A 22,886-nucleotide genomic window follows, 5' to 3' on the forward strand; every position below is an offset into this window, starting at 1 on the left:
TTTTGGATATGATTTTTCTTTCTGCTCTGAAAAAGTGCATTCTAGATTATTATCACATATACCCCCAATCTGTGACTGTGTTTTTAACGTATACTGTGTGTGTATGTGTGTGTTTAACATAAATTTAAGCCGTTTCTTTTCAGTCCCACTCAGTGGGGAATTTTTTTCTCTCCCTCTGCCATTCTTTTCTGTTAATAAGGGTATAAAGAAACCATTTGTGAAATCATGTGGAAATAGATTCCTGTATGGAGTACTTTGATTACATTTAGGATACTTTGGAGAAGATGAATATCCCATGCCCACTCTTTCCTTTCTGTTTTTTGGAAGCTTTTTACTTATTTGTTTGTCATAATGATTATGAAAGGCAGCTCAGCTATTTACCCATTTTACAGATGGAAAAACAAAGATCAAAGATATTAAATTCTAGCAGTAGATTATACAACAGTTCAGGGATAAAGCTGGGAAGAAGAGTCCTAACTCCCTGACAGAACATTCTTTTCATGATAGTACTAGGCAACAAACCAGGTCACCTCAGTTTTTCCTAGAAACAAATACAAGCAATGTAGCACGGTCAAACCCTTCCAACATTAAATATGTAGCAGAATTTCCCTATCACTGACCTAGAAGTTTTGTGAGTTCCCTGAACCCTAGCAAGCATGGAAGTTAATATTTAAAAATTTTTTCTTTTGTCTACAGGAGGACTAAGTTTTAGACTATTCCTTAAGGGCTGGGAGACTTATACAACTGGCATTTCCTCTCCGGCAGAATGTCTAGGCTTTTGTTTGTTACATATCAGCATTTGACAAATTGAGATTTCCACCAGTCCCAGGGAAATAGCGTTCACCAGAACAGGGAAGGAATTCACATACTTCTAAGTGGAAACACATGCCAATGCCTGGGTGCGAGAGGCCAGATTCTTGTAGGATGACACCAACCCTGGAGCAGACACATTTATATGTCACTGGCTTGGGGGATTTCTCCCTAAAAGGCAATCTTTAGAGGACCTTCTGTGTTTCAGCTCCAGAAAGCCAAAAAAGAAAATGTTCATATTTCACAGTATCTAAATTCTCTCGGTAGTGACTAAAAGAACACAAATGCCAGTAAATGTTTAGTCACTGCTTTTGTAGGAGGTGGGTGGCCCACAGGGGGTCTGGCTCTGTTAAGCTCATCAGCCTGACACCTGGGCAGATGGGGCTCCGCCCTGGGCTCTAATACTTGCCATGGTTTTTGAGAGAAGAGACTGCCTTTTGCTCTCTGAGGAGGACGAAAGCTTTCTGACTCATGAGCTTTTGTGACAGGAGAGAGGACCTTAGGGATGTAAGTCCAAGAGTGGATCTGAATCCTAAACCTTTGAAATAGTTGGTTTTGTTGAACAAAAGAAGCCATCATAGTATGCCTCACTACAGTGCCCTATTTTCTCTTCTTCCTGAATCCCCTTGCCCCCTGCCCCCCACCCCTAAATGCCTCATTCAACTTGAATCAACTTGAAAGGAGACAATATATGCTTCCTGTTACCTCCCTTTCTCCCGGTGTCTTTTTCCCAACTACCCACACGGTCTGTGAGCTCTCTGAAGGCAGGGGTCCTCTTTCACCCATCTCCATATACAGACACAGGCTTATAAAAATGAGTTTTAACTACAGAATTAACACCTGAGCTCACACACCTTTGAAAATATGAGAACATTACAGATAAAGCTGTGTTTGATCTCCCTATCCATCTCTGTCTCTTTCATCTCTTTTCACAAGTTGCCACCATTATGAACTGGGCACTTTCATGTCCTAGGAAAAGTTTCACTTTATATGGTTTTTTGGTATATGTTTAAAAAAATCCACATAGCATCAAACTCCATGACCTGTTGTGCAACTTCCTTTATTCACCTAACTGTGTGTTTATGATCTGTCCACACTGATGTATCTAGATCTGATTTTCCCTTTTCATTATGATTTGGCAGGTAGTCATCATTTAAATTATTTTACCCCATTTTATTTAGTCAACATGCTACTGAGTGACATTTAGGTTGCTTCCAGTTTTTGCTTTAACAAATAATGCTGTGGTAAACATCTTGTGTTCCTGTATTTTTTTTTTTTTTCTTTTTTAGCAAAGATAGGGCTTCCCTGGTGGATCAGATGGTAAAGAATCCACCGGCAATGTGGGAGACCTGGGTTCGATCTCTGGGTTGGGAAGATCCCTGGAGGAGGGCATGGCAACCCATTCCAGTATTCTTGCCTACAGAATCCCCATGGACCGAGGAGCCTGGTGGGCTACAGTCCGTGGGGTTGCAAAGAGTCAGACGTAACTGCGAGACTAAGCACAGCATAGCACCCTGTGGTGAACTGCTGGCTTGCAGGATGGATGGTTTTAATTCTGAGAGATAACAGAATTCTTAATACTTAACGGGGAGTAACAGATACTTGTCTGACTTCCTTCTTTCTTGGCAGGACAGATGATAGAGGGTGTAGGCCTGAGAGTCAACAAGTCTCATTCCAGACCTGCCCCTGCCACTGTCAGGCTGTGGGCTGTGACTTTCTGTTTCTCTCTCTGGGCCTCAGTTTCCCCATCTGTAAGGAGGAAGTTAGCCCAAATGCTCTCTCTCTCCCTCTAAAGTTCCTTCCAGTTCTATGAGTCCATGACAGGAGGATCGTACCTGAGGGGTCCCCAGCCGCTCTATCAGAGGGACCAGGTGAAGTGGGGCATACTTGGCTTCCAGGCGTTTCATCCGGACCTCCAGACGCTCGCCCTCTGCAAAAGGGATGGTAGGTAGAACATGAGATTCAGGGCACCTCGGGGGAAACGGGAGAGGAAGAGCTCTCAGAGGACTTGGTGACGTACTTGCATTCCAGCACTTAGAAGGAGAGTGTAGAGCTGTTTTCCTTAGTTCTGGCAAGTGTGATCAGAACTTACTACAAAGAAACATGTTCTATTATCTTTGTCCAGTGGAATCATCTACCTCATGGGGTGGTGAGTTACTCATCACTTGAAGGATGTAGACTAACCTAGACAGCAACATACTAGGGATGTTCTAGAAGGACCAAGGAACAGGCCGGGAGCATCATTTACAATTCCAGCATTAACAGCTGCCCAAGGCTTTAACCTTATTCTTTTCTGACTGCAGATCTGAGTTCACTGAGATTAAAAGAGCATAAGATTCAAACTCAAATGGCTAGTTTTTAAAATTAATTTATTCTTTAATTGAAGGATAATTGCTTTAGGGAATTTTGTTGTTTTCTGCCAGACACCAACATGAACTAGCCACAGGCATACATATGTCCCCTCCCTCTTGAACCTCTCCCCCATCTCCTTCCCAAACCCACCCTTCTAGGTTGTTACAGAGCTCCTGTTTGAGTTCCCTGAGTCACACAGCGAATTCCCATTGGCAATCTATTTTACATATGGTAATATAAGTATTTAGCTGCTTTCAGAGGTTTCTTACCTTTGATGTAGACTCTAGGCAAGATGTTTTGGAAGGGTGCAGCATGAAGCAAATCACAGACTTCCTCCTGAGACTGCAAACAGAGAGAGAACTTTTATTTTAAACCAGGAAGAATTTTCATCACTAAAGATTTGAACACTGGAGTCAGTTAGACCTGAGTTCAAACCCTGACTCCTATACTTAACTAGCTGTGGGATCTTAATTATTTATCTGAAAAATGAGGATGAGAACAGTAGCTATTTAATGAGTAGGATTGAGAGAATGTATAGCCTCATAGCACAGACCCTGGACATACTGAGTGTGTAGTACATTTTCATTACAGCCTTACAAAGAATTTGGTGAAGAATTCAAAGTTTGGTGAAGATTGAATTTGGTGAAGAATTCAAAGCAGTGGGATCAGATAGGGATGATGGATCCAGATTATGTTCAACTGGTTGGTGGTAAGCTCAGGCTCATGGGCTCAAGGCAGGTAGCCAATCCCACTGGGCAGGATGCCTCAGTGCGAAGGCCTGGGTCTGGTGGGTTTTCTCCATCTTGACTCCAGGGGGTGAGAGAAGAGGGACTAGGGCCCAGACAGACAGGTTCTCATGGGGGCTCTTTATGCATAAAAGTAAGCTTAAAAGCAAACATATAGACGATTAGGGGCAGGCAGACCTGGAAAGTGAAGTGAAGTTGCTCAGTCATGTTTGACTCTTTGCGACCCCATGGAGTGTAAGCCTGCCAGGCTCCTCTGTCCATGGGATTTGCCAGGCAAGTTTACAGGAGTGAGTTGCCATTTCCTTCTCCGGGGGCCTGGAAGATATGGTCTACTTACTGTCTGTCCCAGGACCAGTTCATGATTACTGGATTTCAGATCAGAGGGTATGGAGGGGACCTAGACAAGCCATCCTTGGCCTTGGTTTCTCTTCTTTAAACTGTGGGGATTTGAATTAGGTAAAATCCAGCCTTCATTCAACTCTGATACTCTTGGATTCTAAGCACCTGAGAAAATCAGAATCATGAGTACCCTTGGCTTTCTTCACTAGGCCTGGGTGGAACACGGCCATCTTGGAAATCTAGCAGGCCGACTAGCTGCTCAAGAAAGAAACTCTTAAACTCCCTTCAGTTTTTGAAGTGAGGGTAACAGATGGAGGACAATTGAACTGAGAAGGATCTGCCTGATCTAGGTGTAATTCTCAGCTTCTTAGCCAGAGAGGGAAATTTCCTTCCTTTCTTAACTAATCTGTTCCTCCCCAAACCAGTAAATTAAGCAACTTGGTCTTCCTTGCTATGTCTAAGCTTAGATCCTTTGATTCATTATATAATCTGAAAACCTGGCTATTGATTATTCAGGCTGATTCAATGGGGAAAAAAAAAAAAAAACAATAAAATTGCTAAACCTCTGGCCAGACCAGACCAGACCAGAACCCAAAAAAAAAAAAAAAAAAAAAATGAGAGAGGACACAAATTACCAGTATCAGAAATGAAACAGGGACAGCTTTTAGTTTCATGTATATTTCCCTATAGTTCTGCATTCAAGGTTACTGATTTCTGTTCATATCTTTATTATGCCCATCCTTCTGCTTGTTTTGGGTTTATTTTTCTTTCTCCAGTTTCTTACAGTAGAAGCCTAGATTACTGATTGAACACCTTACTCTTTCTTAACATAACATTCAGGGTCTTCTTTGATACCTCGGATAATCAAGATCTCAGTCCTTCTGGAGGTAGCCCAATCCATTTTAAAACTCTAATGGTTAGAGTTTTAAACCAAACCCACTTCCCAGTAGTTTCATTTCAATATCCTTGTTCTGCTCTTTAGAGTATTACTGAATGTGTTTTTCTAGCCTGTATCTTCAGTCACTCTTCCATTTCTTTCCTCCTTTCAGGGCCAAGCAGCTTATAGGAGCCTTTTACCTCTCTTTCCATTTCCTAGTCTTCAAGTCCCTTCACAGCAAACAAACCTATCATGGCCTGCTATACCATGTCATGGCAATGGCTTGGGTAGAGATTACCGCTCTGTCACTGAGTGCAGTGGACAACTTTTAGTCCTCCAGATGTATTAGACACTATGACAATGAGTTCTGCTGGGGTCCATTATTTCAATTTCTCTTTTGTAGATTCTCTTGCAGGTTTAACTTCTAACCATTCTTTAAATGTTGGTTTTCTCCAAGGTCCCTCTTTTCTTCTTGCTTTATTCTACCCAGTTTGTCTCACCTATTCCCAAGTCTATAAGCACTGCCTTTGATTCGTCAACTCTATTTCCTGCCAGATGCCTCTTTCAAGCTCCAGATTTGGATATCTACCTCCTTGTTAGATATTTCCGAAGCTTCACATTTCTAAAGCTGACCTCCTCCCTTTCTTATCTCAGATTCCTTTGCTCCTGGAATGGCACAATAACCTCATCTGCCATGTCTAAGACCTGGGGATCATTTTCTCACTCTTCCTCACCCGCTATGACCAGTAAGTCCTTATGTCTTGAATTCTCTTCACATTGACCACAATACTATGAGCTCCTTAAAGGGAGGAATGTTGAGTGCCTCTATTTCTACTTTTTATCTCCAGTGCCCAGTACATGACAGTCTTGCAATAATTATTAAATGAATGCATATTTGTTATATTATGTTTCTTAGATAGATAAATGAATTTATTTACCCACGTGACTATCTTCCAAATATGAGAAACCTATTACATTCATTTATCCAACAAATATTTATTGAGTACCAGACATTGTTCTAGGCTTTGCAGATATGATGCTGAACAAGTTAGAGTAGATCTATGCACTCATGTAAATTCCACTGTAGTTGAGAGAGATAAAAACAAGTAAACAAACCAAAAAGTTTCAGACAGTGGTAAGACACAATAGGGTATTAGGCTAGATGACTGCGAGTGGGAAAGGGACTACTTCAGAGAGGAGGCTAGGGAAAATCGTTTTGAGGGGGAGTTATCTAAGTAAAGAATGAAAAAAGAGGGAGCCAGCCATGTAGATATGAGGTGCAAAGGCCCTGGGGCAGAAAGTAAACTAGAGCATAGAGACACAAGTAATCAGTACAGTCTGAGTTCCTAATGGTAGGGAAGGATCAGATCATGTGAGGTCTGATAGCATGGGATGAAGCCTGGATTTTATTTCAGGTGCAATGAGAGATTATTCAAGTATTTCAAGCAGAGGGCTAGTATACATACCCCTCCTACTAAGTTTTTTTTCTTCTCTTTTTCTCTGCTAAGTTTTATCTTTCTTGCTTTATTTTCTTCCTAAAAATGTCTGTGCTCCTTGAAATGCCTTCTTACTAGAAAGGTTACCCCTTGCATGAACTGTCAATTTTCTGTTTTGTTAATGTCAATAAAATTGACCTTAGGAGCCACCTTAGGGATTAGAGAAAGGGGAAGAAGGCTCTGGGACCTCTACAACAAGACAAATGCTGTTGCTTTAACTTCACATGATGAGCTTCCATTTCAATTTCCTTAGGGAAGACAGGAGTATTCCAGTTACCCTTCTCTTCACTCTGCCTCTCCCTCAGGTTTGCAACCTGCAGGACCAGAGGTTGTTCAGGAGTGTTTCCTGTTAGCATGCTTCTTGTGTGTTCTCTGTTAATCAAGGTGAGGAAAGAGAAGGGTGTGGTTTCCTCACAGAGGTAGGAAAGCATTGTCTGGAAGGTTCCCAGGGATGAACTATGTGGTTATTAGCATGATGAGGTGGCTACATACTCTGCAAGGTGGAAGGTATTTGTTTGGCATTCATGAGCTGAGGTCGTCACAGTTGATAAAAATGTCCAGTTCAGAGCACACAGGGCCTGTGTCAGGGATCTGAATAGGCTTCACCTAAGCAGGCACCTATGCTAATACTGACCAACTCTCGTCCAATCTCTATTCTGAAGGAACACACTTGGCTTTCCACTCCACTAGGAAACCATCTGGCCCCTGGCCTATGAAGGCCACCCAGAATGGGTTTCTTCTCAACTCTTCTCCCCACCAGCTCTTTCTGCACCAGTGACAGCAGCTTTCTGTTATTTGAATCCACCGTCTGCATACTCATCACTGAATTTCTACCTTCTCTCTGGAATGCCCACTAACCTATCTCCCTGCCTTTTGCTTAGTAAATCCCCACTCTTCTTTCAGATCTTAATTTAAGCATCGTCCCTTCCAGGGAGACTTCCTGGATCCCTCCAATACCACTCTGCCCACGCGGTTCCTTTGTTATATGTCCTCAAAGAACCAAGCTCTTTTCCTTTCTAGCATTTGAACTCAGTCTGTATTGTACGTATCTATATGTGACTATTTGATTAATATCTACCTCCTTCTACTGGAATGTAACATTCATGAAGGTAGGGAAAATGATTATTTTTGACTATATTTTATTACCAGGAATAAGCACAGTGACTAGCAGATAGCAAATGCTTAATAAGTATGTGGAATAAAAGTTGAAAGTCTGTGGCAATAAGGGAATTTAGACTTAGGACAGAATCTCTCCTATTCTGGGTTTTCTTAACAGGTCTAGATGTTTTCCTTTATCACCATGGTAAGAATTTTTTCTTCAATGTTACTGATTACTCTGTGTGAACACTTCTAAGAAATGCTCCACAGGGCAGGATTTTCAGGTGTTTATTTTCTATTCCTCTCTCTTTTCCTCCCTGTTTTTTTCCTGCTTGTATCACTACAAGCAGCCATGAAATTAAAATACGCTTACTCCTTGGAAGAAAAGTTATGACCATCCTAGATAGCATATTCAAAAGCAGAGACATTACTTTGCCAACAAAGGTCCGTCTAGTCAAGGCTATGGTTTTTCCAGTGGTCATGTATGGATGTGAGAGTTGGACTGTGAAGAAAGCTGAGTGCCAAAGAATTGATGCTTTTGAACTGCGGTGTTGGAGAAGACTCTGGAGAGTCCCTTGGACTGCAAGGAGATCCAACCAGTCCATTCTGAAGGAGATCAGCCCTGGGATTTCTTTGGAGGGAATGATGCTGAAGCTGAAACTCCAGTACTTTGGCCACCTTATGCGAAGAGTTGACTCATTGGAAAAGACTGATGCTGGGAGGGATTAGGGGCAGGAGGAGAAGGGGACGACAGAGGATGAGATGGCTGGATGGCATCACTGACTCGATGGACGCAAGTCTGAGTGAACTCCGGGAGTTGGTGATGGACAGGGAGGCCTGGAGTGCTGCAATTCATGGGGTCACAAAGAGTCGGACACGACTGAGCGACTGAACTGAACTGAACTGATGTATTTACTAAATTATTACTATGCATATATTACTTCAAAAAATGAAACTGGAAGAAACTCTGAAAGTACTTTTGAATTTTACAACAAGGAGCTTTTGGGGTCTAGATGCTAGAATCAGACAGAAGGAAATAAAATCTTAGCATGGCACTTGGTCCAGCATAGAACAATACTTGCATCGGATTAATAATGTAAAAAGTATTTGCTTTTGGCTTTTTCTCCTTTTGTTAGACTATGGTTAAAGAAAAAAATCACAGATGAAGGGCAAAATACAAATGTTACAGAAAATACAGCTGTGACTACATAAAAGTAAAAGGGCAGCCAACAGGAAGTAGGAGATAGAAGTCTAGAAGTGGAAGTGAGGTCTGTTGATTTCCTCATCTTTCATGGAAAGAGTCAAGATACTAAAGAATGTTACTGAAAGACGTGTAAGTATGCTATTTCTGATTACAAGATAGGACAATATAAATTTAAAAATGTGACATAATCAAATATTAAGAGGAAGAGAGGGAACAGATGTAAATGACCTAAAATTTCATCTTTACAATTAGGGAGTCAATAAGCATTGTTTAAAGTTGCTCATGAAAAAATAGAGGTTAACCTCATATTACCACACATTATGGAGATAACAACTAGAAGAACTAGAAACAGAAATGATTAAAGCAGGTTGCCTTGGGGATGGAGATGCAGGTGGGGGGAGGTGCAGTGGAGCCAATGAAGCCTTTCATTATAAGCTCATTTATACTTTTTGTCATGTGCAATTAAGAACAGTTTAAAGGAAACAAAATGAGGAGGTTGGAGTAAATGGTCCGTAAGGGTCCTTTCCTAGGCTCGGTACCAGTTGTATCCATTTTCTGCTTTACCCCTCCAAACATCCTGTGACGCAGGCCTAATAATCCCTATCCCATGCGCAAGGATGCTGAGACTTTTGGGAGATGGAATGTCCCAACCAGGTCTGCACAGTGATAAGGAAGCAGCAGGGCTGATACTGGGACCCAGGGCCACCTCACTTCCATATCCATTGCTTTTCCATAGCCATTCATGCAGCCAAAGCCTTGGGAAGCTTGAAATACTGCCCCCAGCATTATACATACACTTTATGAAAACCACATTCAATTATTCCAAATAGAGACAGAAGGAAATTACTATAAAATCTCACTCTTGAGAAGCTTTTTAGCCTCACTCATATCTGATGGTAAAGAACCCACCAACAGTGCAAGGGACCTAGGTTTGATCCCCTGGAGAAGGGAATGGCAACCCTCTCCAGTATTCTTGCCTGGACAATCCCATGGGCAGAGGAGCCTGGTGAACTACAGTCCATGGGGTTGCAGAGTTGGACACAACTGAGCAACTAACATGTTCATATCTGATAAGATCACATCATTCTTTGCTTTATTTACTGGGATTTTGGTCCTACCAACCAACATTCTTTCAACTAAAAAAAAAAAAAGAAAACCTTTGACATAGATCTGCAGCTTGAAGAGGAATGGAGAGTCTCATGCCATCCTCTAGCTGAAAAAACAGGCGATAACTGACAGTTCTGCTTCCTAAAATCCAGAGGTGACTTCTATCCTGAATTTGTGTAAATGATTTCTTTGCAGGCAACTAATTTTTGAAGTTCTGCTGGTGTGATTCCAAGGTAAATAACCAGACTGCTCATGTGCTCAACCTATCCCTATAAATTCCTTTTGCCAGCCCCTCTCCCAAACCACACTCTACTTATTCTTGCCCATCCTGCAGAGTCCCATTCAAAGATTCAGCATCTAGGAGTCTACCAAGCCCCTTAAGTCTCCAGTAGTTTTCTCTTTAAAACTGATTAGCATGCTTATTCATCCAGGTCCCGACCAAGCTGTTTGTAGGCTGGGCTCTGTAATCCAGCCGCAGCCCAGGGTACTTCTGAGGGAGAATCCGAGCAGCATCTCATATCCCATGCAAACAGCTATCAAGAGTCTTCTTAGAGGGCCCAACCACACGTAGGACCTGCATTTCACTTGCTATGAAAGGCCATCACAGGACTATAGAGAACATGGGTATAATATCATCTAGAGACCAAACAAGGAGGTGCCAAACTCTCAACACTTTCATTCTGACTAGGATGCAGCCTGAGCAGAAAATAAGTCATTCATTCAGCAAAGAGTAGGCATCTGCTATACCAAGTCGCTCTGTGAGGTGAAGCTACAATAGGAAGTGAGGCAGACCTAATGCACGGTCCTTACCAAGATGAGGAGGGAGGTGAGTAACATGGGCAGTTCTAGTAAGTGCTGTATTGGGGTATGTGGGAGCTGTGGGAATACGTAACAGGGGCCACCGATCCAGACTTCTGGGGAGGATGATGAGGAAGACTTTCTGGAGAAGGAAATGCTGAGACGTGAACCAAGGCTAAGTGTTGGACAGGTAAGAGTGAACAGCACCTGCCAAAGGCCCCAAAGCAAGAGGGACTGCAGTGGGACAGAGGCTGACAGTTGAATAAGATTGAAGCTTTCAGTGCTGCGGGAAGGTTGCATGAGATAAGGAAAGAGGGCTGAGCAGGATCTTGTAAACTTTGCTTAGATGTTTGGATGCTATCCTGATGGATTTAATCAGGGAAGTGGCATGATCCCATGTGCATTTACACTTTTTGGCTGCAAGAGAGAAAGGCAGCAATGGTGGGAGGTTGTGGGGTCGGGGAGCAAAAGGGGTGCTGGAATAGGTCAAGCAAGAGATAGCAAGGCTTGGAGTAGTGGCCAAGGAGACAGAGTGGGAAGCAGATGCCAGAGAGCCAAGTGCAGACTGGACATGTCAGCAGAGAGAGAGAAAGGACCTGTGTACCGGGCCACTCACAGGGTCAGAAGACACAGCAAGACTGCAGGCAGAAGGAAGCTGAGAACATATCCGGGCAAGGCGATTTTCTGTGGCCATGAGAAGATGTCTAAAAGGCAAGCAGACACAAGGCCTAGGGCCCTGCGGAGTCCACAAAGTGGACCCAAACTTGGGAATCATCAACATGAGGATGGGATGGACTCCAGGGGAAAGGAAAACACAAATGCAAGGTCTGAGTGGGCACTTCTCCAGGGAACTGGATTTTTCCAGGTATTTCAATTTCTCTGACTCTATGAGACCAGAGAAAGAGAAAGTGCACAGTGGCACTTGTGATGAAGGGGGGACTGATAAATTTTGGGCACGTCCACGTCTATCAGCACACAACCTGAGCAGGGAAAGCAGGCCACCTTTCCAGCCAGGTGTGGGGCAGAACGCACTGAGTGTTACCTCTTTCCTTCCTCCCTTCAGTTCATAAAACATTCACAGAGTGCTTACTGTTTTCTGACCAGAGTGGGGCCTGGATGCTGCAGGAGACATGATGACAGCTAAGACTGGAAAAACTAGATTTTAATAAAACTGTAATTTAATGGAGGAAGAGGGTTAAGGACACTTGTGACTGGGAAATAAACAGAATCACTAGGTACAAAGGAAATTGGCAACCAAGGGCTCTGGAGACTCAAAGGAGGGAGAAATAACACCAAGTGTCTTGCAGAGAACAGGCGTTTGATAAACAGAAGACCTAGGGGGAATGAGGTAATGACGGGCCTGGCAGGATGGGCGGGGAAAGAGGCAATCACAGACAGAGGGAAGATGAGGTCAGAGATGAGGTGGCTGGTGTGTACAAAGCAGATCATTCGCTTGGTGGCTGAGTGAGGGAGGGGTGGGTTGGTGAGCTGCAGGCAGTCAGACCCCTCTGTATTAGGGAACTTCCAGGGAAGGCAAGTCAAAGCTCCTTGCTGGGCTGTGGGAAGAGTAGGGAAGGGGTTCTAGTAACCTCATTTCATACAAAGGCTCTGGAGAAATGTGGACCTAGCCCCAGCACCTTGGGGGATTTAACCTATTTCCCCAGTGGTTCATCCCCTTCATGGAGTATAGCCTTGTCATGGCGAAGGGGCTTGTGTAACTCAATGAAGCTATGAGCCATGCCATGCACGGCCACCCAAGATAGACAAAGCTGGCTTAAAACTTGTTATTCAAAGAACTAAGATCATGGCACCCAGTTTTATCACTTCATGGCAAATAGAAGGATAAAAACTGGAAGCAGTGACAGACTTTATTTTCTTGTGCTCCAAATCACTGCAGATGGTGACTGGAGCCATGAAACTAAAAGACATTTGCTTCTTGGAAGGAAAGCTATGACAAACAGAGACATCACTTTTGTCTGTATAGGCAAAGCTACAGTTTTTCCAGGAGTCATGTATGGATGCAAGAGTTGGACCAAAAGAAAGCTGAGTACTAAAGAATTGATGCTTTCGAATTGTGGTGCTGGAGAACACTCTTTAAGAGGGAGAGAGACTTGCAAGGAAATCAAACCAGTCAATCTTAAAGGAAATCAAGCCTGAATATTCATTGGAAGGACTAACTCTGAAGCTTTAATACTCTGGACATCTTATGCAAAGAGGTCTCATTGGAAAAAACCCTGATGCTGGTAAAGATTGAAGGCAAAAGGAGAAGAGGGGGACAGAGGATGAGATGGTTAGATAGCATCAGTGATTCAATGGACATGAATCTGAGCAAACTCTGGGAGATAGTGAAGGATAGCGAAGCCTGGTGTGCTACAGTCCAGGGTTACAAAGACTTGGATATGACTTAGTGACTGAACTACAACAGCAAAAAGCAACCAGTGGCTCACAGCTGTCAAACAGAGGTGAGACCTGAATCCCAGATTTCTAAGTCCAAAGATACACCCTGTCCAGGAGAGCACCAGGGAAATCAACCTGAAATTGGGCTGAGAGAGCCTTATATAACATGCCCTGGTTATCTCCTCTGCCTCTTAATGCTTTTTGGTCTTCTGTGTAATGGTCTCCAGACTCAGTGAAACAATTTCTTAATTAAAAGGTATTGCATATTCTTTTGGATATAGGCAAAGTATAAATAAATATGGTAATACTTCTTATTTAATATGGTCACTGGGCCTATAGAACAATCATCTTCTCTAAAACCAACCTCACCCTGCTCTTTCATTGCACTCCACTCAATGAGTTTTACAGCCTTGGATGGAAAAAGTGGAAAAAGGTCTTTCCTGAGAGGCATCAAGGCATGAGGATTCCCATGTGACTGTAGCATGTCTCAAGTAGGAAACACTGATTTCAAAACTCTAAGAGACCAGTTAGAATCTGCTGGGCAGAAAATGCCCTCACCTTCTGAGTTTCCCGAACTCATCATGAAGCCCAGTGGACTGTGCCACCTAGGATACATCTTCAGAACCACTGGATTGCACACCCAAACTGCTAGGTGTTGGGAGGGAGAGGCTTGGGCTGCAATACAGTCTGCAATGCAACAGCAAAGGCCCCAGGGAACTGCATTCATGGTAAATCACTGAAGTGTGAAATTAGCAAATTCAGGGACTGGGAAAAAATGTGAAGTCTGAGTTTTAATTGGAACAAAGACCCATAGTTTGCCTTCCATCATGTTGCCTAGAAATGGAAACAACTGACTGGTTAATAACATCTAGTTAGCATCCTATGTTTTGCCATACTGCCTTCTTCTATGGACTGTACAACTGACCAAGAGGAACGGGGCAGTTCAGTTGCCTCCTAGATACCAAAGTAGGACAAACTCCAGTGCTAGCATGTCAGGACAACTGGGCCATTTCCAGGGGTCTCAGACCACTCTTTTTGGGGGAGAGTGAGAAGGATTTATTTTAGGGGAGGGGGTGGATCTCCAGTAGAGATGACAAAAAAAGTATCACTCAGGGTTGCTGTGAATGGCTTATGAAGATAGTATACTACCCAAGGATATCCCATCCTAGGGGGTTTCAAATATATGGTAGACATCAGATTTGGGCTGTTTATAATGACTTTCCAACAGATGTATTTTGGTCTCTAAAAAAATCAACATATTAATATTGCAAAAGAAGAAGGCATAAGATCTCAAGAATAGATATCTTTTCATGATTTGCCTGAAGGCAACAAATGTGTTAGTGATGGCCCCGGGGTCATCTCAAGTACCGACCATGGCTGAGAGGCAGTGGGTGTTCCTGGAGAGGATTCTGACACCAGACTCAGCAGGATGGCCCATGAATATCTGCCTTAGGTTAGAATAAGGGCACTGGCACTTAGGTTACAGATTTGTTATCCTTGATTTCCAAGAGCCGTCAACAACAACGACATTTTAACCACTTTCCATGTGCTATTTGATTGGACATTTGTCATTTTCTTCTGGAAATGCACCCAATATTTAATTCAGCCTCGAGGAAAAGGTTATCCTTTGAAAAACTATTAATTTAGCATACACAGCTTTTCCCCCCAGATACACTGAGATATAACTGACATACTACATTTTGTAAGTTTAAGGTGTATGACACAATGATTGATACACATATATATTGCAAAATGATTGCCACAATAAGGTTAGTTGATGCTTTCTTCACCTCACACAATTACCACCTTTGTTCTTATTGTTGTGAACATTTAAGATGTACTCTCTCAGCAGCTTTCAAGTATACAATACAGTACTGTAGTTAGATACAGTCATTGCACAGAACATTAGATATGTTTTTTAAAATTGTCACTGTGCCCCTTCCTTTATTTTGGGCTATTTTTTAAAAAATAGAAATTGCAGATACACTTTTTTTTTTTTTATAAAAGGAACATTTATAACCTCATCATGCAGGGGGTCATCATTGATAACCTTCTGGGGTCTGTCCAGCCAGTTTTTACTGTGCATAAAACATTTAAGCATATATCTTAAAATAAGAATGGAATATAAAATAGCACTTTTCTGTAAACTCTTTTTATCACTTAGTGTATACTCTCAACATCTCACCAAGCACAGTACAGAGTTTCTATGAGTTTCTACTTCAGTGTTTTTCTTTGGTTTGTTTTTTGTTTATGCCTGGAGGAGGTCTTTTTGTTCCACTATACCCTTTCTTGAGTGATCTTCCTACTCCTCAGAATTACCTGGCAAGTGAATACCCGTCGAAGAACTGACTTCCATAGCATTATCTATCTCCCAAACAGTCAGTGGACTTGGTATTTTAGCTGGCTTCTAAAGATCAAAGAACATTTCAAATCAACAAAGTAAGCCCTTAATAGGAGAATTTCAAACACTGTGACAGAAAGTTCTTAGAAGAGATGCTTTGTTTTGGGGGTGCTCTGGCTGCCCCTGAATTATAAATGCCAAGGGGGTAAATGTCACCAAGCATTAGGGTAGAAGCCAAGGACAGTAAGAGTCAGCCTTGGTCCTGATGCAGGTCTTTGGGGGAACCTCAGACTTCTCGTCTCTAGCCTGACCTTCTGGAGAAGGCAATGGCAACCCACTCCAGTACTCTTGCCTGGAAAATCCCATGGATGGAGGAGCCTGGTAGGCCGCCATCTATGAGGTTGCGAAGAGTCAGACTTGACTGAAGTGACTTAGCAGCAGCAATAGCAAGCTGACCTTCAAGGGTCAGGTTGGTAGCCAGGGAGAGAGTGGCAATGAAAGATGGGGTTGAAGGAAAAGGTACGGCTGAATAATCTGGGCCATTATTGGGACTTCGAGGCCAAAGTCAGGACTTTGAATTTTTAGTACCAATGACAGCAGAGATCAACAAAACATTATAAAACAACTATACTTGATAAATTGAAAATAAAGATTTTTCAGTAATGAGAAGCTACCTGTCAGTTTGAAGCTGGAGAGTAGCATGATCTGATTTACAATGGTATGAAAATCTTTTTGCTGCTCCATGGGCAAATGAGCTCTGTCTTTTTATCTCCCTAATGCTTTACCTACTAGCAAACTGCCCACAGAGCAAGAATGGAAAGGCAGAGAGACCATCAAAGAAGCTGCACGGAAACATGTCTCTTAAGTTGAGCATAGGGAAAAGGAACTACTGTTTTCTTTTCTCTCAAAGACCCAGAAGCTGGGGGAGGGTCTCACCCCCATGGATCCTGGGAGGAAGGCAGCCGACTGTGGTGTTCTGGGTGTGCTCCCAGTGGCGCTCACAGGCCTGAGTGGCCTCCTTCTAATTCACACTGGCTAGCTTCCCCAGCTTTGGCTTTCTATGGTCCTGAACTGCTATTTCCTGCTCACGAATCAAACAGATGGGCAGCATGAGAGTCGTGGCTGAGTTTGGCACTAGCAGATGCCTCAATAAATTTCAGAAATGAGGTCAGAAGTAGCTCTGGGGCTTATGTTACCAAGAATAAATCTCACCAACTAGCAGAAGTAGCTAAAAAGCAACAACAACAAAAAAACCCCTTATAAATTTTCTTCCTTCTTATACCTCATGACCTTGTCTGCTCAATGACCCTTTTTCTTAACTTTCCAGATTCTATGATGCAGTTTCCTTCACACAGCCCTCAAGTTTGTACTATGAAAAATGTCAGACATATTAAATACAAAACATCTGAAAGAACTATGAACATTCCTATGCTCTTGATGTAGAGTCCTAGTGAACATTTTACCATATCTGCTTTGACTCTCTGATTTACTGAATTATCTGAAAGCGAGCTAAAGCTACTGCATCAATCATTCTTAAATACTTCAGCACGCAATTCCTAAAAAGGACATCCTCCCATGTAACCTCAGTATTGTGATCACCTACATCAAAAATTCTTGATATCATATAACATACTAACATTTCCTGACTGTTCTTAAGGAGTCTTTTTATAGCATTTTTTGGGGGATCCAGGATCTAATCATGATGAGTTTTCTAAAGTGTAAAGATGAAGCAGTTGCTCTACCAAGTGAAAAGTGAAAGTCGCTCAGTTGCGTCTGTCTCTTTCTGACCTCAGGGACTGTAGCCTGCCAGGCTCCTCCATCCATAGAATTCTCCAGGCAAGAATACTGGAGTGGGTATTCCCTTCTCCAGGGGATCTTCCCAACCCAGGGATTGAACTCAAGTCTCCTGCATTGCAGGCAGATTCCTTACCATCTGAGCCACCAGGGAAAGCCTTGCTCTATCAAAAAGTACTCTAATGATTCTCTCGTTTGGGAACTGATATGTGCTCCCGCTTCTGCACAGGGTCCTCCCTGGGAGGGGCTAATGAGTGACAAGTGCTACACTTACCAAGTGCCACAACAATGCTTATTATTCCTATTGCTTAGGACAGCCACTAACGTATCACAGTTCTAGATGATTCATCACAATCAAGAGCTACTATAAAGGTGCTCTCTGTTAATAGAGCAAGTAAAAATTAAGAGGTTTCTGGAGTCAGGATGCAAAAATACTTTATTGAAAGAAACCCACATAAAAAATTCAAGGGATAAGTATTTCATTTCGCTTTCAGTCTTAATATTTTCCTTTTCTATTTATTTAGTTTAAAACTGATGAACTATGAGGGACTTCCATGAAATACAGCAAAACTTCATGTTCCCATCTCACTCACTCTAGGAGGCTAACTGGGAACTTGATAAGTCTTGGTTAACGGACATCATAAAGATTCAGGATACATATATTTTTTAAAAAAGTGTGATCTTACATGTGTCAGATTTATGTAGAACAGCATTAGATTCTACCTTTAGGCTCTGCTTCTGGGTAGAAAACTATGTACCCGTTTTAGCTGATTTCCTAAGGGGAAGCATCAAATCATTCTCAAAACAGTATTTTCTTAAATAACATTCTGAGTCTCGAGACAACAAAGACAATAACACGGATACATTTTTGCTTTGTCTTTGTCAAGTGAGTGTGGAGAAATGCCCTGGAAAAATTGAGGTGGAGCACCCCACAGGAATCCCAGCTCTGGCTCTCCCACCGGCTGTGGGTGGCAGGACAGGCCCAGCCATCTAAACATTCCCTTATAAGGATGCATATAGATGTCAGTGTCAGTACTTCCTGCGAACTGATGTTAAGCCCCAAGGATACAGGGCCTGTGGAACAGTCCAGAAATGAGGCTTCCCACATCCACCACGGCCCTCCTTTGTATGCAAAGTATGAGCTGCAGCTTCCAGCCCCTCACTGGTGACTCCAGGCACAGTGGAGAGCTCTGTTGAGGTTTGTTACATCTGCTCCTGCTCCATCACTTCCAGGAGCTCTCCGTAGCCCTGGCTGAATAAATCAGCAACTTAGCTTTATCTGATTATGCGTGTGTGCGGGGGTGGTCTTTCCCTACCAGGCTATGCCTTACTTGAAAATTAAAATACTCTGTATTACTATGTCTCACCTTCCACCCCTTACCCTAGCCCCTGAATCATCAAGGGGAAAATTAATTATTATTCTAGATGAGAATCATGTCTGATCAACTAGGAAAGATCTATGGCCAAGAAACTGACCCAGAAAGCAGCTTTTCCTTTCCCACAAATGCATGTCAGCGTCTCCCAAGGTTGGCATTTTCCAAAGGGTAGGAAATGAGGGGGTCCAGGGCAGTGGAATTTCATAACAGAGAGTCACAGTGAGAATGTCTTTTTCCTTTTCAGTTTCCTGTTAATATTTCTGACAACTTCAACGATGAGGTCTCCATCTGGAAGCAGTAGGTCTTCCCACTTCTGTAACATTTGCTAATGTCTCTTTTTAACAGAGAAAACGTGCGGGCCTCACTCAGGGCCCAGGCAGGCAGCAACTGGAATTATGTCATCATCTTTTGTTTTGATTGGATTTATTATTTTGGTTGCTTTCTACTGGCAGAGAGAGAGAATTTTTTTTTTTAATGGAAAATGATATGAAGTTTCCTTTTAAAAGAAGTTTAAGGTAAAAAGATATTTTAGATACAATTATTACATAAATAACAGGAGCAGGGGTCTGTAGATAGGGCAAGAATCGTGACAACATGTCAATGACTACTCTGTGGCAACGCTAGTTGTGAAGACAACCTCCAGAACAGGGCTCTCCTCCCTGGCTGCACATTACAGTCACGTGTGGAGCTTTCAGCTGGGGGCCTACTTGCAAAGATTCTGCTTTTCTTCCCACAAGTCCTGGCTCATTTCCAATCAAGAAAGCCACTGGGTTCAGGGTCTGGGCTGGAAGAAACTCTCATACACTCAGGCCGAGGGGAGCCACTTGATGGTGCCTGGATGTAGGGACAGAATCCATGTCCTGTGTAGCTGGGGGTATCCTTTTTCAGGGTGAGGGGCAAAATAAGTGGATCAAGTAGAGGTGGGAATATGTTGTGAGAGTCTGAGTTGGGTGGTGGTGGTGGGGGGTTCCTTCTGATTTCCCATGCATCGGGACCATGTGTATTTTTTAAGCGTGGGTGTATTTCCTTTAAAGGAAGAAAAACAATAAATCTTACTGCACTGAATTCAAACAATAAATGTACAATATAGAGGACTCCTATCACCTGTTCCTGCCTGCATCATACCCCACAGAGGTAACCTCTCTTTTCAGCTTGGTGACTATTACTTTTATAACTAAACAAAGTAAAAAAAAGAAATATATATATATATGGAAAATTAATATGTTGGCACGTGAACACACTGAAATGTGAACAATGGTTATCTTGGTGTGGCACTATGGTTTCTGTTTTATTCTTTCTGAACCTCTCTGTTTTCTAGCAATGAATTGATTTCAGTTATGCCATGAGAATGGAGAAGGAAATGGCAACCCACTCCAGTATTCTTGCCTGGAGAATCCCAGGGACGGAGGAGCCTGGTGGGCTGCCGTCTATGGGGTCGCACAGAGTTGGACACGACTGAAGCGACTTAGCAGCAGTAGCAGCAGCATGCCATGAGAAAAGCAAAATTAAAGAAAATGGACTACATAGTGGAAGCAGGAAATAGAGGGGTCAGACATGGAGCTGGAACTAAAACAAAAATAAAAACAAAAGCCAACAGCAATTTGCAAAGCTCAGCAGAGCAGCTGTCTGGCCTTGAGTACTTGAACTGTGAGGGTCTTGGGTTCTTGTCTTAACTCCTGCACTACCTGAGTAGCTGCAGCTCAGAGAAGGTTATCTCCTTCTCAGGGCCTTAGTTTACTATCTGTGAACTGTGGAACTAGGATTGCATCAGATCAGTAGTTCTCAGCAAGGGGGAGGGTTTGTCCTCCAAAGGAATATTAAGCAGTAGATGAAGACAGTTTTGGTTGTCACAACTGGGGAAGTGCTCCTGGCATCTAGCAGGCACAGCCCAGAGATGCAGCTCAGCAACTTGCCACACACAGGAGGTACCCCCAACTGTGGACTATCTGGCCCCTGATGTCAGTGGTGCTGAGGTCAAGACACCTGCCCTGGATGGCTCCTGATGACTCTCGCACCTCTGACCAGCCTTCAGATCTGTGAGTTTGGGGCTGAACTGTCCTCAATTCCTGTAAAGGTAAGAACCACTCATGACTGACCAGTATGACTATGGCTCACTTAGTTATTGGGATGAGAAAATAAATAAACAACAGGGCCTAAGGCAGCAAACACTCTCAAGTCCTGGACGGGAGGTCCGGCAGCAAAAGGCAGGCAGAAGGGCTACCTCCTCTGCAGGGATGCCGACCTCCCTTGCTCCTGTGAACGAACAGGGCCCTCTCCTGGTGTGCGCTGGCATAGCAAATAATGGGCTGATGGCTTGAAAACCACACAACATTTGAACCAAAACTTTGTGTTGTGGAATACTTCCCTTATGATTTCTTACAGTAAAAGATAGTAGAGGCAATACTAGTCACTAGTAATATAATTTCCTTTAAAAACACAATAGGTTTATAAACAGATACCTAACAAATATGGTTCATTTCAGATTTGATTCAAGTATTCATTGAAAGTGGAGAAGGCAATGGCACCCCACTCCAGTACTCTTGCCTGGAAACTCCCATGGACGCAGGAGCCTGGTAGGCCGCAGTCCACGGGGTCGCGAAGAGTCGGACACGACTGAGCGACTTCACTTTCACTTTTCACTTTCATGCATTGGAGAAGAAAATGGCAACCCACTCCAGTGTTCTTGTCTGGAGAATCCCAGGGACGGCGGAGCCTGGTGGGCTGCCGTCTATGGGGTCGGACACGACTGAAGCGACTTAGCAGCAGCAGCAGCAGCATTCATTAAAAGCCTCCCATGACCAGACCTTTGTGGTCACTTGGTAAATGACAGACACAGAACTACGTCTGCAGACCAGGGAGAAAGAGGGCTTTTCAATTAGTGGTGCTGAGGCAACTTAGGAAAGAAATGAAGTTGGCTTTCTACTTCCCACTCAACACAAATATCCATTCCAGGTGAGTAATAGACTTAAAGGTCTATTGAGCCTGGAGAGGCTAAACTCTAAAACTCTCAGAAGATAACTTATCTTCATGATTTAAGAATAGGGGAGATCTCTTTAAACAAGTCACAAGAACATCAACCACACAGGAAAATGTAAACAAGAACTACAATAAACCTTAAGAACTTCTGTTCATTGGAAGACATGCCATAGAAATATATTTGTAATACATGTATCTACAGTATATTGGTGAAAGAAATGGCAATCCATCCAGTATTCTTGCTTGGAGAATCCCATGGACAAAGGAGCATGGCAGGCTACAGTCCATGGGGTTGCAAAGAGTTGGACACGGTTGAGTAACTAACACACTCACAGACAGTATATAAATCATGGCTACAAATCAACAGGAAAAGATAACTCAGTAATAAAATAGGCAAAAATACTGAACAACATTTCACAAGAGAGACTGTCCAAATAGAAATACCATATGGAAATAGTTCAGCATCCTTAGTCATCAGGGAAATCAAAACCATAGTGAGATATCACCACACATCCACCGGCTGTAATTGAAAAGACAGATGATCCAACTGTTCATGAGGATGTGAAGAAATAAAAACGCTCACGCATTGCTGAACAGAGTATATACTGGTACAACCACCTTGTATAGCTTTTTGACAGTATCCACTGTAGCTAACATGATGTCTCCACATCGATCCAGCTATTCCACCACTAGGTATTTACCCAATAAAAATGAGACCACACAGGGGACTTCCCTGGCAGTCCAGTGGTTAAGACTCTGCACTTTCAATGCAGGGGGCACAGGCTTGATCCCTGGTTGGGTAACTGAGAACTGCATACTGCACTGCATGGCCAAAAAAAAATAAAAAGAAAAAAAGAGGTATATGCTAGAGTAATGATTTAATAAGACTAATAATTATTCATTTAAAATTAATAATTAAAAAATGAGAGCATTTCTGCCAAAAGAAATATATAAGAACATTCATGGTATCTTTATTCATAGTGTTATCAAAGAGTAAGCAATGAAAACATCCATCCACAGTAAAATGGGTGATCCAACTAGTCTATGCAGTGAGAATACTGCATACTCCATATACAAATGACCTTTGAACACATGGGTTTGAAGAGCCTGGGTCCACTTATTCAGATACTTTTCAATTGTAAATACTACAGTATTGTAACTCATGGCTGGTTGAA

The 22,886-nt window shown here is 42.7% G+C and overlaps 1 protein-coding gene across 2 annotated transcripts in view; it reads right to left on the reverse strand.

The window, feature by feature from the left end:
- Positions 1-22,886, reverse strand: part of CYFIP2 (cytoplasmic FMR1 interacting protein 2) — a 135,398-nt gene that overhangs the window by 11,348 nt on the left and 101,164 nt on the right. For both annotated transcript variants that reach the window (XM_040241439.1, XM_040241440.1), the window contains 2 exons: positions 3,432-3,504; positions 2,646-2,740 (listed from right to left, as the gene is read on the reverse strand). In XM_040241439.1, coding sequence (XP_040097373.1) covers positions 2,646-2,740; positions 3,432-3,504 — 168 coding nt within the window. The remainder of the gene's footprint in view (positions 1-2,645; positions 2,741-3,431; positions 3,505-22,886) is intronic.

This window comes from Oryx dammah, unplaced genomic scaffold (genome assembly GCF_014754425.2).
Source record: "Oryx dammah isolate SB20612 unplaced genomic scaffold, SCBI_Odam_1.1 HiC_scaffold_5, whole genome shotgun sequence".
Lineage (NCBI taxonomy): Eukaryota > Metazoa > Chordata > Mammalia > Artiodactyla > Bovidae > Oryx > Oryx dammah.